Genomic DNA, 15,600 nt, shown 5'->3' with positions numbered 1-15,600 from the left:
GGATCAACGTGTCTCACAATTAGTTTTGTATACCACATGTTTTTATGATCTGAGATGATCTAAAAAGAAAACTACAACCCGATGAGCTTTCCGGACTGATAGTTGGATCCGCTAGCACACCGTGAGGAAAACACTCCACAAATCACTTAAAGGTGTGTATGAATAAGTGTTGCGCTTGTTCTGAGAACTGAGACTGTTATTTGAGGACCTGTTACCGGGTAGATAAGCTATGAAGTAGTGAGGGTTAGTCCAGCAGTTTCCACCTGCGATATGATTTGGGGTTGGGATGCAGACCTAGGTAAAACTATGCCTGGTGTACCAGAGCGGGAAGGTAGTGGTGAGACTTTCACCAGGAGTCCTCATAAAATTGAGGACGATCCCACAAAGTCTTGTGTGATTTTACGTGTGACATAACCCACTAAAAACTCTTGGTTGGCAGCGGTGGGATTCGAACCCACGCCTCCGAAGAGACTGGAGCCTAAATCCAGCGCCTTAGACCGCTCGGCCACGCTACCTAGGTGGAGTAAAGGTTTCTCCGTAGTCCTCCTAAGAGACTGTAGAAAAGTAAGCTAGAGACGGTTGTATTTAATTAGCTGGTTTTCTTTGGAAATAATTTAGATTCAGAACTGCGAACCCGCAGATGGCAAAGCAGGTAAACCAAAGGAAACAGAGACACAGAAATCTACAACGAAACAAGTTTATTTGGATGGGTGGGGCCACATCTGGGAGTGGGGTGCACCTGGGCTGGAAGCATCCCCCAAGCAAGCAGCCGGAGCTCTTACTCGCCCCCTCGCTCATATTTGGTTACTCTCTTTTCTCCCACCCATGTGCGCCCGCACTCCCACCTGGTTCACCTGCTTTTCGCCCGCTACCTCTCCCAGGCAGGCCTCCGAAGTCCAAACCCCGCGCTCTTGGCCGGCCACCCTCCCCTCCCCCACACTATTACCCGTAAGCCGTCAGACGCAGAGACTTGACTGCGGGCTCTGTGGCGCAATGGATAGCGCATTGGACTTCTAGTGATAAAATGAGCGATTCAAAGGTTGTGGGTTCGAATCCCACCAGAGTCGGTTTTTATTCAACTTTTTTCTTTTCTATATCCGGTTTTTTTCTTAAAGGTCCCCCATCCCTTCTCCCCCTACCCTATCTGTGTGTTTTCCACGTTTTCAGCTCCAACCTCAGTCTTTGCTCTGCTCTCTTCTTTACTTACCTGTCTGCCCCGGGGCTTGGGCCACGGAGAGCAAGACTGGGGTGAGGGGAGGGGGAGGGATGGAAGACAAAAGGGAAGGGAAAGTGGGCGTGGACGCCGAGATAAAGGCAGGCCCCTGGCTCTGGGACACACGGGGGTTTAATAACCACTTTATTCCATGCACTAGGGACTCGAGAAGGGACTGGGGCTGGGCTAGGGGCAGAGAAGGTACAATCCTAGACACGGGGGAGGCCGGGTAGGGGAAAGGGACAGGAACCAGGGAAATATATATTTATATAGATACTCTAATATAGACCACATCTCACCCGCGCGCTACGCCCGCGCGCCCCGCCGACCTCCCCAGCACCTCCTCACCCCGACGCCCGGGTCCCTGTGCTGCCCTTAGGCTGGAGTCTCTACCCTACCCCCAGCCCCACCCCCACCCCCCAAAACTTAGGGCCAAGGTCTCCAGAAAGAGGACGGCGGGGGCGGCGGGGCCTTGGGCGCCCCATCTTGTCTGTGAGGCGGCGGAGGAGGCGGCAGCAGTCCGGTGAGGGGCGCCGGCTCGCCGGAATCCCCGGCGTGGAGGGAGCAAGGGGACGGGGACCAGGCACAGCGAGGGCTGGAGGAGCCCTGGTGCACTGGGGGGCGCTGCTGCGGCGCGGGGCCAGGCGCCGGGGCGGCGGGGTCCAGCAGTGGGCGCGCCGCTTGGGGCCTCGGATCTACGGGTTCCGGCCGGGGCGGCTTGGGGCGCAGGTAGACGTGCAGCGCGGAGAAGAGCTGGGCGCGGGCGGCCGGGCTGGCGTCATGCGCGAAGGCCGCCAGGCGAAGCAGGCACTCGCGGAATCCGGACAAGTAGCAGCTGGCGAGCGCCTCGGCGTCTTGGGCTGGGGACCGGGGGACCCCTGGAGCCGCGGCGGTGGGTGCGGCCGATGGGAGGACGGGCAATCAGGGCAGGGGCCCGGCAGGGGTAAGGGAAGGGGCGGGGCGCAGAGGTACCGAGGCCCGACAGGCGCACAGAGACAGGAAACCAGATGGACGGACAGAGAGAGAAAATGAGGGAGACACAGAGACAGACACGCGCGGGTGTTATTAACCTCGCCTCAGAGCAGACTCTGCCACTCCCCAAGCCCACCATCCATGGCAAATTCCGCCCCATCTACCCCGGCCAGGACCTCAGTGAATCCCCTCTCCCTCCCTCCGCTGCCCCACCCCCGCGCTGTACCCGGGGGCTCCACCCGGCTTCGCTCCCTCAAGTAGCCCACGGCGAACTCCAGTATCTCTGCTTTCTCCAGTTTCGGGTTCCGGAGATTCTACAGACAGGAGGGGAGGGCGCAAAGACAGAGGGGTGGGGAGAGAGGGGGAAAGTGGCAGGGGGAAGAAAGGAAGGAGGGATGCGGGAGCTGGGGGTGCCCCCGGACCGCATTTGCGCGCTGACCACAGAGCGCGCTACCAAACGCGGAGTGGAGATGACCAAGAATGGTCCTCGCCCACCATGAGACGAAACTATCCAACCCGAGGGAATGAAATCGATCCCGCATTATGAGGAGGGCATATGAAGTAGCAAACCCAGTGACTGAAATTAACTCCCTTTGCTGGCTGTTTAGGGGTAGGGGGAGGAAGAGGAAGAATTTACAGACCCAGAGGTTGAAACGCACCCACCCTGGAAGTGAAATTTATAGAACCGGGTGTGAAACTTACAGACCCGAGGGGTGGCCATGAAGATCGCGTTCTGAGACAAGAGGGGGTCTGGGATGGGATTCCAAGGGCGGGACTCAGGTCAGGATGCGTTGGGGCCAGGGTCGCCAATGCAGCCAGTTTATGTCCCCACCCAAGTGGGAAGCCCTGGGACGCAAGAACGGGATGCTTGGGGGTCCAGAAAGACTGACCTGGTCCCGGGTGCGCTCCAGCAGCAGCAGCCTCAGCTCTTCCAGGCTGCGGTTGATGCGATCTCGGCGCCGCTTCTCCACAAGCGGTTTCAGCATCTGCGACCAGCAGGAAAGGGAGAGCGGGCAGACCGGACCAAGACTCAGCGCGGCCGCGCGGGAGTCGGAATCCCGCCGCTGGGATAGTCCCGCCTCCACCCCTTCCCCAAGACTCCTGAGAGTCCAGGGCCCAACCCATTCGATCCCTCTCCACCCCCCCGCCCAACGCCCCTAGGGGCAGTGTCTGAAGCTCGCCTCCTCTCTCTCCTGGGTCTTCTGAATTCTCCTCTCTCAGTCTTGTCCTCCCTCCTCCCCTCTCTGTGTCTCCTCCTCCTCCTCTTTTCTCTCTACTTCTCCGCATCGTGCAGTCTGTCTCTGTCTCAGTGGAGAACTTTGGGGGCCCTCTTTGCGCCCAGACACGTGGGCCACAAGGTGCTGGACTCAGAGTTGGCGACCCTGAGTGTAGAAAGTGAGATACCCAGCGCAACCGCGCCTCCTCTTCTCTCTCTAACCCGTTTAAGCGGTCACCGTTCTCGACTGGTTCTAAAATCTTCCACCTGGTCTCGGGCCTCTGGTACCAGTGCCCACTGGGCCAGCCCGCGTGGAGAAAGTGCATATCTCAGCTCATTTCCACCCTCCTCCCATAGCTCTGTGCTCCTCTTGGTTATTTCACTCAAACACCAGCCCCCTCCCACGCCCTCGAGACGTCAGGCTGCCAACTCCCATCACCCAAACCCCACACCTCTGCTTCTGCCGCCCACGCAGGTCCTGCTCTGACCCTGATCCCTTCTTCATACTTTGCAGCTTTCTCCCCAGCTCCTGGCTCCTTGGAACTCCCGTGCACATCTCCCCCTTCCAGCCCAGCGTCTCCAGCCTCTTCCCAGACCCACGGTCTCAGAGACACGGTCCCCTGACTGGACCAGGGATCTCTGCTCCCTCTTCTCCCGCCTCTCACCTTGGGGCCGTCCCTATTCTCGGCTCGATCCCGGGTGACCATCGCTCCTTTGGACCCTGGTATGGACCGAGCCCCTGCACGAGTTGCGCCTTATATCCCTCAGGCTCCCGGGTGGGGGGACAGGGGACACCCGGACCCGCCCTCTTAGGCACCTGGATCCCTCCCAGCTCGGCCCGGGGCACGAGGCTCCCGGAAAGGGGAGGAGCGCAAGGGGGAGGGGAAGGAGTGGACCTGGCCTGGGAGTGTGGGAAATGAGGGGTCAGGGCAGCACCAGCTGGTTTAAGGACCATAAGGCTGTATAACCAGGCGGGTCCCTGCTAAGGGAAGGGGTTATTAGGGGAAGAGGGTTCAGATGATTTGGGGTCAAAGCTCGCCCCAGAATCGCAGCTTTTGGGGGAGGTCTCTATACCCTTACTGACCCGTAAAGCAGAAGTTAGCCCCTGGGCTAGATCCTATACATCTTCACCCAAATTTTACCTCCTACTTAAGACAGGGAAAGACCTGACTGTGCGAGGTGGATCTGTCTAATTCAACTGGGGCTCTGTCTGGGGGTGGAAGAGAAGCCCTGTTCGATCTAGGGCAGTCGAATTCAATTTCTGCAACAGGTTAAGGGACTTGGTCCACACGTCAGAGTCCGGAGGAACGAACGATGGTCAACCGCACTCACTGAGATATGCACTAGAAAGAGTTGGGGGGGTATGTTATCAAGTATCTATTATAAAATCGGAGTAAAGTAGATGATGGGGGAAAGAATCATCCTGAGGGAGATCTGGACTGGGGCGGGGGGAACCCCAAGGAAGAGGGAGCGAAGGTTTGAAGTACAGATAGGTGGAGAGATCTTTCCATTTACAAATTATTTGGTTCAAAGTTATAGGACAGTTACGCATATGGCTGCCAGAACACCTGACACAAGTGTGCTCGCTTTGCTTGTTCCCAAGAATCCCCTCGGGACCGCAGGGCAGCAGGTAGTTTTATTGAAGGGACAAGAAAGGGATAGAAAAAATGGATCAACACCGACCTCACACCTAGACCATGACGCTCTACAAAATGATGCGTGAACACTCGGAAACTTCGGAACAAAATGCCTGCGAAGATAAAATCGGAGATTTAACGGGACAGCAGAAGTGCTAGGGCCAAGGAGACGTAAAGACAAGGTTGGAGGCCGAGTCGGAAGACAGCTGCAGAGTCGGAAACGGATGGGACTCCGCCTAGCCCTCTCATGCCCCTCCACACTTCATTGTTTTTGCACGGAGCCTGCCATGCCAAAGCCCGAGCCCCAAGGGACAGACCTGGCGGTGGGCGCTCCCATTTGGGTTCAGGGCCCCCGGTAATTCCACCTCCCCCTACCTGGGCCAAATGGGAGCGCAGATGTGTGACCCCGGCAGCCCCCGCTGCCCCCCTCCTTGGGAACCTGGACTCAGGCTGAGTTTTTCTCACCTGCACGCGAGATTTGGGGGCCCCGGGCTGTTCGCACCCGGGTGTGGGGCCGCCCCTGGCCATATGGGGCGATTTTATGACCCGTGGCCGGATTCCGGCGAGAGGAAGAATGGCCTGTTCGCTCCACCCTGGTGAACGATTCAGTCTCTTTCACTGAGTCCCCAGTTCATACAAGCCACCCGACCACCGCTATTTGAACTCTTGTAAGTTTTGGGAGAGAGGCAATTTCCCCCTGTGCATTGGTGGTTCAGTGGTAGAATTCTCGCCTGCCACGCGGGAGGCCCGGGTTCGATTCCCGGCCAATGCAGCTAACAGTTTTCTTTTTCTCCTTCCAAAAGGAAAGAAATCTAATATTGTGTCTGAGCAGCATCTTTGTTTAATAGATCAACCAAATATTAATTTTTAACTTTATCGCAGGGTTTACTGACTCATACGCCCTTCTTCCCAACCAAGGGGTCCTGCTGCCTTTTCCACCCCTTCCTCCGCCCCGGTGCCCGCACCTCTGCAGGCGCGACCCTGAGAAAAGACACTGCGCTCGGCTCCCTACCCCGGGGGTCCTCCGGGTCCTCCGAGGGGCGGGGCGAGGTCTTCCCGCCCCACGCGCTCTGATTGCCTGGTTCTTCTTTCCACTTCTCCGCCTCGCTCTCTCTGTGTCTTACCTCTCGCTCTCTCTAAAGCGCCCTTTCTTTTTCGGAGTCCAGTTTTTTTTGTCGCAGTTTTTCTGTGCTGAGTACTTCTTGGCGTCTCTGTCTCTATACTTCACATTCTTTCCTGGTCTCCGCAATTTCTGCGCTCATCTCTCTGGTTCTTTCTTGTCTCTGCTTCTCTGGCTCCGGGGGTCTGCAGCCTCTCCACCTCTCCCTGCGTCTGCGTCTCGGTGTCCGGGTGCCCCCGGCTCTCCGGGATCTCTCGCCGGCTCTCGGGGTCTCCGCCGCCGGCCGGCGCTCTGCGCTCCCACGCTCCGGCCATCCCCGGGGAAGCTCGCTCACACCTCCAGGTTCCTGCCACCTCCTCGCCCGCCCCTTCCCGGCAGCTTTGATCCCGCACGCGTCGGCCGGCGGGCGGCGGGGCACGCTCGCCAGATGCAGCGGCCACTCGTAAGGGGGGGCGGGGGAGGCTTGGCTCCCGGCGCCGCAGGTTTTCCTCTGTCTTCCGGCGCGTTCGGCCTCCCGCCGCGCCCCTCCTTCTATGCTTGTCTCTGGCTGGTCTCTGAGGCTCTGAGCCCGGGCCTCGCCTTGTCTCTCTTGGTCACTCTGGAACTCGCTCTGGGTCTGTGTCTCTGCTTCTGGTTTCTGTTTCCTGTTTCTTTCAGCCTGTTTCACCTGGGCCGGAGTCTGGGTCCTCTTGTCTCTCTGGATTGTGTCAGTGACTGGGAATACTGTCTTCTCAATTCTAAGGCGGGACAGTGGCCCCCAGAAGGAAATTGTAGAACAGTCTGGGCATCTGTATATCTTGCGCACAGTCGCTGTTATTATTTATGGAGTGCCTCCCGTGTGTTCAGTATGGTTAGGCTTTCAGGGTACATTGGGTCCGGGCTACCCTGAAGCTTACATTATAGTGGGCAGGAAGACAGACATAATTGAGAAAGCAGAAAATAATGTAAGTTCAGATGGTATAAAGCTGGGGCGGAGCGAGAAACAATCGGATATGGCAATGACTTCAGAGGGAAGTAAGTGCTACTTTATTCATGTTCAGAGGCAGCCTCTATCAGGAGGTGATATTTGAGCCTAGCTAAGCCAGCCATGAGGCAAAAGGAACAAGTGCAAAGGCTGTGAGGCAGGAACAGAGTTTGCTGGTGGGAGCTAAAGAAAGGGGGCCAGTGTCCCTGGGATAGAGAATTTAGAGCATGTAAAGATAAAAACTGAAGGCATAGCCCATCACACAGGGCCCTGGAAGCTCCAGGAGTTTGGGTTTGGTCTAAGCACCATGGGAAACCAGTGGAGAGTATTAATAGGAATGTTATATTTACTGACCTACTTTTTAAAAAGATTTTATTTATTTATTTTTATAGAGGGAAAGGGGAGGAGAAAGAGAAGGAGAGAAACATCAGTGTGTGGTTGCCTCTGGAGCACCCCCTACTGGGGACCTGGCCCACAACCCAGATATGTCCCGATGGGGAATTAAACCATGATCCTTTGGTTTGCAGCCCACACTCAATCCACTGAGCTATACCAGCCAGGGCATGACCTATATTTTAAAAGACCACTTTGGCTGCTGTGTTGAGGATGGAAGCAGGCATATCATCTGGGCTGCCAGAGCAGTCATCGGGGTAGACGTGATTGTGGCTTGACAGAGGTGGTGGCAGTGGAGAAAGAAAGTGGACACCTAGGTTTTGGGCTTCAGCAACAAGAAGATTGGTGGTGGCTTTTTTTATTGAAATGGGAAGGAGGAGGGGACAGAAAAGGTTTGGGGAGAGAAAATAAGCATTATACTTTAGTCAGGTTAGTTGAGATCCCCTTAGACATCCAAGTGGAGGTTCCAGGGAGTCCGGGGATATACAAGTTAGAGGGTCAGAGCTGGAGGGTAAATACAGGGAAGTCATTGGAAGACATGTCTTTTAATGTGGTGAGATTGTTGGAGTACCGAGGGAAAGAATAGAACATGGACTGAGAGAAGAGAAGAGATTGAGCAAGGAGCCCTGAGGCATCCTAACACTTGAGGTCAAGTTGACGAGGGAGAATTGTCAAAGGAATCCAGAGTGATCAGAGAGATAGCTGAAAAGCCAGGTGAGTGGAGTGTCCAGGAAACCAAGAAAAGAAAACATATGAAAGAGGGAGCAATGAGCTCTAGCTAAGCTGTTGGGAGGTCAAGAAAAAAGAGAGAAAAGCAACCATCCAGTTTAGCATCTTGGAAGTCACAGATGACCTGGGGGGAGGGTAACTGTGCAGCCCACTGAGCTGGTTGAGGTAAGAATGGGAAGTGAAGGCATTCAGACAGTGGGTATAGCCAACTCCATAAACAGTTTTCTGTGAACGGCGAACAGAACAGTGTGTGGCAGGTAGGTGTAGCAGAGATGAGGGTTGCTAGAAAGGGTTTGAGGCTGATGGGAATAACCAAAATCTGTGGTGTGGGGGAGGGCAGAGGTGAGGTCGGTATGCTCCTAGGCCAGATAGAGGAATCAGCCTCAGCTAGTAGATGGGGAGGTGAGACAGAGGGCTTGACTGAGCCAGTTGGAGTGAGGGGAAGGACGAGGCAGGTTACCTCTAGTTGCTCTAATTTTCTCAAAGAATGAATCAAGCTCATTTCTGGAGGGAAGAGAGCTACATACATGTCCTTTGAGGAGAAAGGTGTGAAATGTTCCCTTAAGAGAATAGGAAAACAAGCCTTCTAAACTAGGAGAATAAGGTTTCCAGGCAGGCTGAGAGTCCATCTGAGATGTGGTATCAAACATTTTAAGTTTCAGAGGCCAACTCACCACGAAGGTGAAGAGGTTTGTGCTCCCTGGCTGGTGTGGCTCAGTGAATGGAGCACCAGCCTGCAAACCAAAAGGTCACCGGTTGGGTTTCCAGTCAGGGCACAAGCCTGGGTTGTGGTCCAGGTCCCCAGTAGGGGGCGTGCGAGAGGCAACCACACATTGATGTCTCTCTGCCTTTCTCCTTCCCTTCCCCTCTCTCTAAAAATAAATAAGTAAAATCTTAAAAAATAAAACCAAAGAAGTTTATGCTTCAGGACCCCTCATTTACACAGGCCTCTGGGAGGGCCCTAGCAACATCTTCACATGGCTATATGCTTCTGTAAAATTTGCAAATTAAAGATATTTTTAACTATACATGGTAAAGACCACTGTCACTTTCCACTTTGCTTTCCACTTTCCACCTATGTTGGAGTGGCTGTGGACATTTTGGGGGATACGGTTAGGGGGCAGGTGAGTTGGAAAGAAATAAGATTGATATTTTTGTGGAATATGTTAACACGGTTCCCAGTCACTCCACATACAGTTAAGTTAGCCTCGCCACCCTGGTGTAAGAACGGCTTCCAGGAATACTCCTATCCCCTGTGCCCACTTACCAGGCTTTGTGCTGTGAAGGTGCAATGCCAGAGGGCACGTGTGGTATGAATGTGCCCGGTGACAAGAGTGGGTAGTAGAGGGGAAACAAGATTCGAAATGTGTAGAGCCAGTAGCTAGTCTGTGGAAAGTGTAATAGAGGTGTTCAGGCAGATAATACAAATATGTTATTTTTCTGGGCTCTGTGACGTTTGTAAGCTTTTTCAATTTGTAAGTTATGGTCTCTTATTTCCCTCTAAATACTACTTTTTGTACTTAATTTTGTATTATTTTTCTAAAAAGCCCTCTCTGCTCCAAAAAAAAATACACAAACTGAATTAACAAGCAAAATAGAGACAGACTCAAAGAGAGCAGGCAGGCTGACAGCTGGGAGGGCGGTCCTATCTAGGTGGTGGAGGGATCCAGCAAAAAGAAAAAAGACTCATGGGCATCAACATCGACAACAGTGCGGTGATCGCGGTGCGGAGTATAAAGGAGATAAATAGTCATGGAGAAACTAATAAATAAATAAACCCCTACACACACGCACACGCACACTTCAGACTCCCCAAACCTGAGATCAATTGTTGGGACTGGGGGATTTTTCTCCAGCCACTATTCCTGTGCAGATGTGGCTCTGAGGACATTCTCCCACCCCGTTCCCAGGGTTTCTGGGGTTATAGGATAGGGTGTTTCTGTGTTTGGCACACCTCTGTGTCAGCGTGGGCCTGTATATGTGTCTGTTTGTGTTCGTGTCTGTGTACATGGTGTGTGTCTGGGTCTCCAGCCTCTTCAGCGCTGGGCCATGTCTGGGCTTGGGAAACGGGAGCTCCTGTCCAAAAGAGCTGGGCCCCTAGGGAGGCAGGGGGCAGGGAAAGAGTTTAGACAGCTCCAGGCTGATGGGCTGATCCTGTTGTCTGAGCTTCCCCTCCCCTGCTGTGATGTCTCCCCCAGGCCTGGGTTCCAAGGCTCGGCTCCTTCCTCTTTGTTCTTCAAAGGGAAGGCTGGCTTCCTGGGACCCCCTGGGTCCTGGGTAGGGGGAGTACCTTGAGAGTTGGGTCCTGGGGGGTTTGGAGGTTGGGAAGTAGGAGGACCTGGCCTCTGAGTCACGGAAGGAATCAGGATAGAAGACCTCCGTATATCCCCAAACCAAAACACAATAAATACTCCTTGCCCTTATGGATCATAAACTTCTTGTGGGGGAAACAATCAAATGAACATTACACAAAACTTATGTCAGATGGTGATAAGTGCTATGGGGAAAAGTGAAGCAGGGGAGTACAGTGAGAACTACAATTCTAGGGGGTGTCACCAGGGAGGTAAACTGTAAGGTGAAGGCTCAAGCTACAAGGATATGGCCAGGGCAGAGGAGGGGGACACTCCAGGCAAAGTGACAGAAAGGCCTGGCTTGTCAGAGGAACAGAGGGCAACAAGGGCCTGCATAGGCATGGTTGCAATGGAGGTTAGATTGGAGCCATAAATGGGAAGGCTGATCATGTAGAACCGTCCAGGCCACTGAGAAGACTGTCGGACTTACTCATCTCTGAGTGAGCTGAGAAGCTGAGAAGCCATTGGAGGTTGTTTTCCCCCTTTGCTTTTTTGTTTTGTTTTCTGGCATTTTTAATTTTTATATAATGTCACACTTTCAGAAAAGTTACAGTAATCATACAAGGAGCCCTGGCTGGTGTGGCTCAGTGGATGGAGCACCAGTCTGCAAATCAAAAAGTCATCAGTTTGGTTCCCAGTCAGGGCACATGCCTGGGTTGTGGGCCAGGTCCCCAGTAGGGGGCGTGTGAGAGGCAACCACACATTGGTGTCTCTCTGCTTCTCTTTCTCGTTCCCGCCCCCCCTCTAAAAGTAAATAAATAAAATACTTTAAAAAGTAATACAAAGAACTCCAGTACAGTCTTTTCCCAGGTCCATTAATTGTTTGCATTTGCCCCCTTTGTTTTATCACTGCCTTCCAAATATAAAATATGTGTTTTCTGGACCATTTGGGGGGTAAGTTGGAAACATCAGGCCCTTTTGCCCCTAGTCACTCGGTGTGTATTTCCTAAGAACAAGGACAGTTATAGCATAATAGTATGTAATAGTACAATTACCAATATCAGACCATTAAAGCTAGTATAATACTATTACTTAATCCCCAGTCCATATTCAGATTTCCTCAAGTGTTCCACTGACCTCCTTTATAGTTCTTTTTTATTTTTCCCCAATCCAGGATCCAATACAGGATCACATGTTGCATTTAGCTGTTATGTCTCTTTAGTCTCAATCTGAATCTTTTCTCTTTTTTTAACATTTAAAAAGTATTCTTTTAATCAGATGTTTTTCTTCAAACAGTCAAAAACTCATTTATTTGGGAATACTGACTAGAAGGTGAGCAACTTCGGAACCTGTGAAGGTAGGTATTCTATAAACTTAGTGAAATAATGACACTGGGTGCCAGCTCCCGTGGAGAGTCGAAAGAGATTAGTATTTGCTTGGCTCCCGATTTGGCAGAACTGACGGTGCCTGCTGGGATGTCCAAGTTCTGGAGTGCAGGACAGGTCCATAGTCTCATATCTCCTCAGTCTTCCATTATGTTTTCATTTGTTTGTGTCCTTTTGTTTTGCCACTTTTCTACTCCTCCACACCTACTTTTGCCCTTGTTGAAAATATACCTTCCCCTGGCTGGGGTGGCTCAGTTGGTTGGAGCATAATCCAATGAACCAAAAGGTTGCAGGTTTAATCACTGATGTCTCTTTCATTCTCTCTAAAATCAATAAACATATTTTTAAATGTCACTTACGATTTAATTTTCCTTTTTCCAGACGGCTTCTATTTAGTTTTCCTAGATTTCTGTCTAGTTGGCTTTCCATGTTTTACCATTTAAATCTACACTTCATATCGCTGAATAACATATGGTGTACTTGATCTCCTTTCGTCCATTTTAGACACTTTCTACTGGCTTTCTACTCTGTTCCTCCAGAACCCTGGCCACAGATGTTTTTATTTCTCCTTCATTCTTCCAGTTCTGTTATTGTAATTTTTAGTTAAATGGATATTTAGTGTTTATATAATTATGATAAGATAAATATTTTTGCACTTGAGTCACCTTTATTGTAGTATTATTTTTCATGGAGTTAATAATTGCTTTATTTTTTGGTTTATTTAGTTTTCCATAATGTATTATTAATTCTTTGCCCAAACTCAATTTAAACTGTCAGATGTGAGCAAACAGGTCACGTAATTCTTCAATTTCAGCTTAAAAAAATTTTTTTAAAGAGTTCCTTCTGGCCCTGGCTGGTGTAGCTCAGTGGATTGAGCATGGGCCTGTGAACTAAACAACCATGGTTTGATTCCCAGTCAGGGCACATGCCTGGGTTGCAGGCCAGTTTTCAGCAGAGGATGCACAAGAGGCAACCATACATTGCTATTTCTCTCCCTTTTTCTCTCCCTCTCTCCTTCCCTTCCCCTCTAAAGATAAATAAATAAAATCTTAAAGGAAAAAAGGAGTCTTCCTTCTGAACCACACTTACTACTCCAACCTAGACTGGTTGCTGCTTCTCTTTACTACGAGGTTCCTGAGGTTTTCTTTTTTTTTTTTTTAATATATATATATATTACTTATTTTTAGAGAGGGGGCAGAAAGGAGAAAAAGTGGGAGAGAAACATCAACCTGTGGTTGCCCCTCCTGTGTCCACTACTGGGGACCAGGCCTGCAACCCAGGTATGGGCCCTGATGGGACTTGAACCAGCAACCCTTTGCTTCACAGCCCCAAGCACAATCCGCTGAGCTACACCAGCCAGGGTTGTGCTTGAGGTTTTCTTTATCTTCACCTTGAGAAGCCCTGACATGTGTTTTTTGTGTTAGACTCTGGGCTTCCTATAACTCATGCCCTCTTGACTTACTTCCTCTGTTTTGGTGTTGCACAGTCTCTAGTTTGCTTTGAGAAGGAATGGGTGGGATTTCTTTTTTTTTTAACATTGTATATCTGAAAATGTGTTCACCTAACTTGATAGTTTGGTTATCAAGTTCTAATCTGGAAGAATCTTTGTTGTTGATCTTCACAGTTTTGTAGTTTGGGGTTGTTATTTTGTAGAATGTCCTTCTGTTTGTTTTGTCAGATGTTTCTTCATAGAGAACAGTAAAATTCAAATCATTCAGGACTTTGGGCCAAGATTGAGGCATAGGTGGAAACAGTGCCTCCTTGCACAACCAAGTTTAAAGACAACAAAGTTTTAGTAACAAAAACTCAACCAAAACACAGAAAATTGAACTATACGCAAGTCCCACAACAACAAACCCTTCACCCAGACCAGTAAGAGGGGCGGAATCAGCAGCTGGTTGAGCAAGGTCGTACAGGAAAAAGCAGCCAGACCGACCCACGCGGGCCGGCAGCGGTTGGCAGATCCCAGGCGTGGGGTTGCGACAGGCAGACCCAGTGAGGGCGCAAGGCAGCAGGCTGACCACAATCACATAGATAAACCAGGTCGCATGCAGATAAAGAGTGAGCAGTGGGACAGACTGCACAGGCCCCATTGGCGGGAAGCAGCAGAGGGGACTGCTATTGACCCTCTTTGACCCTGCCCCCACATACAGGGTCACAACCCAACGACCTGGGTGGCCCTGCCCTGGTGAACACCTAGGGCTCTGCCCCTCATACGTAACAGGCATGAACAGACCAAAACATTATGGCTCAAGAAGAACTCAAAGGCCCAGAGCCAATAACTAAGCAACCAAGAAATAGCCAATCTATCAGATGTACAGTTCAAAACACTGGTGATCAGGATGCTCACAGAACTGGTTCATTTTAGTCACAAATTAAAGGAACAAATGAAGGCTAAACTAATGGAAATGAAGGGAAATGCACAGGAAACCAATAGTGATGGAAAGGAAACTGGGACTCAAATCAAGGGAGTGGACCAGAAGGAAGAAAAAAATGATCAAACAGAAAAGAATGAAGAAACAAGAATTCAAAAAAAATGAGGAGAGGCTTAGCAACCTCCAGGATATCTTTAAACATTCCAAAATCCGAATTATAGGGGTACCAGCAGGGGAAGAGGAAGAGCAACAAGTGGAAAACTTATCTGAACAAATAATAAAGGAGAACTTCCCCAATCTGGCAAAGGAAATACACTTCCAGGAAATCCAGGAAGCTCAGAGAGTCCCAAAGAACTTGGACCCAAGAAGGAACACACCAAGACACATCAGAATTACATTAGCCAAGATTAAAGAGAAGGAGAGAATCCTAGAAGCAGCAAGAGCTAAGGGGACAGTCACCTACAAAGGAGTTCCCATCAGACTGTTAGCTGATTTCTCAAAAGAGACCTTACAGGCAAGAAGGGGTTGGAAAGAAGTATTCCAAGTCATGAAAACCAAAGACCTACGACCAAGATTGCTCTATCCAGCCAAGCTTTCATTTAGAATGGAAGGACAGATAAAGTGCTTCTCAGATAAGTTCAAATTCAAGGAGTTCATTATCACCAAGCCCTTATTATATGAAATATTAAAGGAACTTATCTAAGAAAAAGAAGATCAAAAATATGAACAGTGAAAGGACAGCAAACTCACAGTTAATAACAACCACGGCTAAAACAAAAGCAAACTAAGAGGACAGCTAGATCAGGAGCAGAACCATAGAAATGAAGATCAATGGAGGGTTAGCAACAGGGGAGTGGGAGGAGGAGAAGCGGGGAGAAGGTACAGAGAATAAGTAGCATAGATGGTAGGTAGAAAATAGATAGGGGGAGGGCAAGAATAGTATGAGAAATGTAGAATCTAAAGAACTTGAGACAGGTGGACATAAACTAAAGGGGGGAATGGTGGGGGAGGGGTGTGCTGGGTGGAGGGGAATGAAGGGAGGAAATAGGACAACTGTAATGGCATAATCAATAAAATATATATATTTTAATTCAAATCATTTCGATTATGCACTTTTGACAGAAATGTCACCCCAGAAGTGATGTCATGTCCTCAATGCATCACATCAGAAGACACATGTCAGTGTGTCCCAACCTGAGATATTCACTTGGATCACATGGGTAAAGTGGTCTTTGCCAGGGTTCTCCACTGTAGAGTTATTATTCCCCCTTAGTAGTAATTAATATGTAATTTGTGGGAGGACAT

General features: G+C 50.4%; 1 protein-coding gene and 3 non-coding genes across 6 annotated transcripts; 2 read left to right on the top strand and 2 right to left on the bottom strand.

The window, feature by feature from the left end:
• Positions 1 to 433: 433 nt before the first annotated feature.
• On the bottom strand, positions 434 to 515 carry TRNAL-UAG (transfer RNA leucine (anticodon UAG)). The gene has a single exon. It is a non-coding gene; the product is annotated as a tRNA-Leu (tRNA).
• Positions 516 to 728: 213 nt separating this feature from the next.
• Positions 729 to 5,723, bottom strand: HES7 (hes family bHLH transcription factor 7). 3 transcript variants are annotated; one of them, XM_053672638.1, is made up of 6 exons: positions 5,504 to 5,723; positions 5,085 to 5,151; positions 3,076 to 3,171; positions 2,888 to 2,935; positions 2,412 to 2,499; positions 729 to 2,091 (listed from the first exon to the last, which is right to left on the bottom strand). In XM_053672638.1, the coding sequence occupies exons 3-6, from the start codon at positions 3,169 to 3,171 to the stop codon at positions 1,640 to 1,642; spliced, it is 684 nt and encodes a 227-aa protein (XP_053528613.1). In that variant the 5' UTR covers positions 5,085 to 5,151; positions 5,504 to 5,723; the 3' UTR covers positions 729 to 1,639. The 3 variants fall into 3 exon arrangements, with proteins under 3 accessions (XP_053528613.1, XP_037000865.2, XP_037000866.2); XM_037144970.2 differs by lacking the exons at positions 5,085 to 5,151; positions 5,504 to 5,723 and adding an exon at positions 4,067 to 4,301; XM_037144971.2 differs by lacking the exons at positions 2,888 to 2,935; positions 5,085 to 5,151; positions 5,504 to 5,723 and adding an exon at positions 4,067 to 4,301.
• Positions 980 to 1,067, top strand: TRNAR-UCU (transfer RNA arginine (anticodon UCU)). The gene is given in 2 exon segments: positions 980 to 1,016; positions 1,032 to 1,067. It is a non-coding gene; the product is annotated as a tRNA-Arg (tRNA).
• Positions 5,724 to 5,739: 16 nt separating the features above from the next.
• On the top strand, positions 5,740 to 5,810 carry TRNAG-GCC (transfer RNA glycine (anticodon GCC)). Its single transcript has one exon. It is a non-coding gene; the product is annotated as a tRNA-Gly (tRNA).
• Positions 5,811 to 15,600: the final 9,790 nt, after the last annotated feature.

This window comes from Artibeus jamaicensis, unplaced genomic scaffold, assembly GCF_021234435.1.
Source record: "Artibeus jamaicensis isolate MK-2021 breed Jamaican fruit bat unplaced genomic scaffold, CSHL_Jam_final contig_781, whole genome shotgun sequence".
Classification (NCBI taxonomy): domain Eukaryota; kingdom Metazoa; phylum Chordata; class Mammalia; order Chiroptera; family Phyllostomidae; genus Artibeus; species Artibeus jamaicensis.
This window is presented reverse-complemented; position numbering and strand designations above follow the sequence as displayed.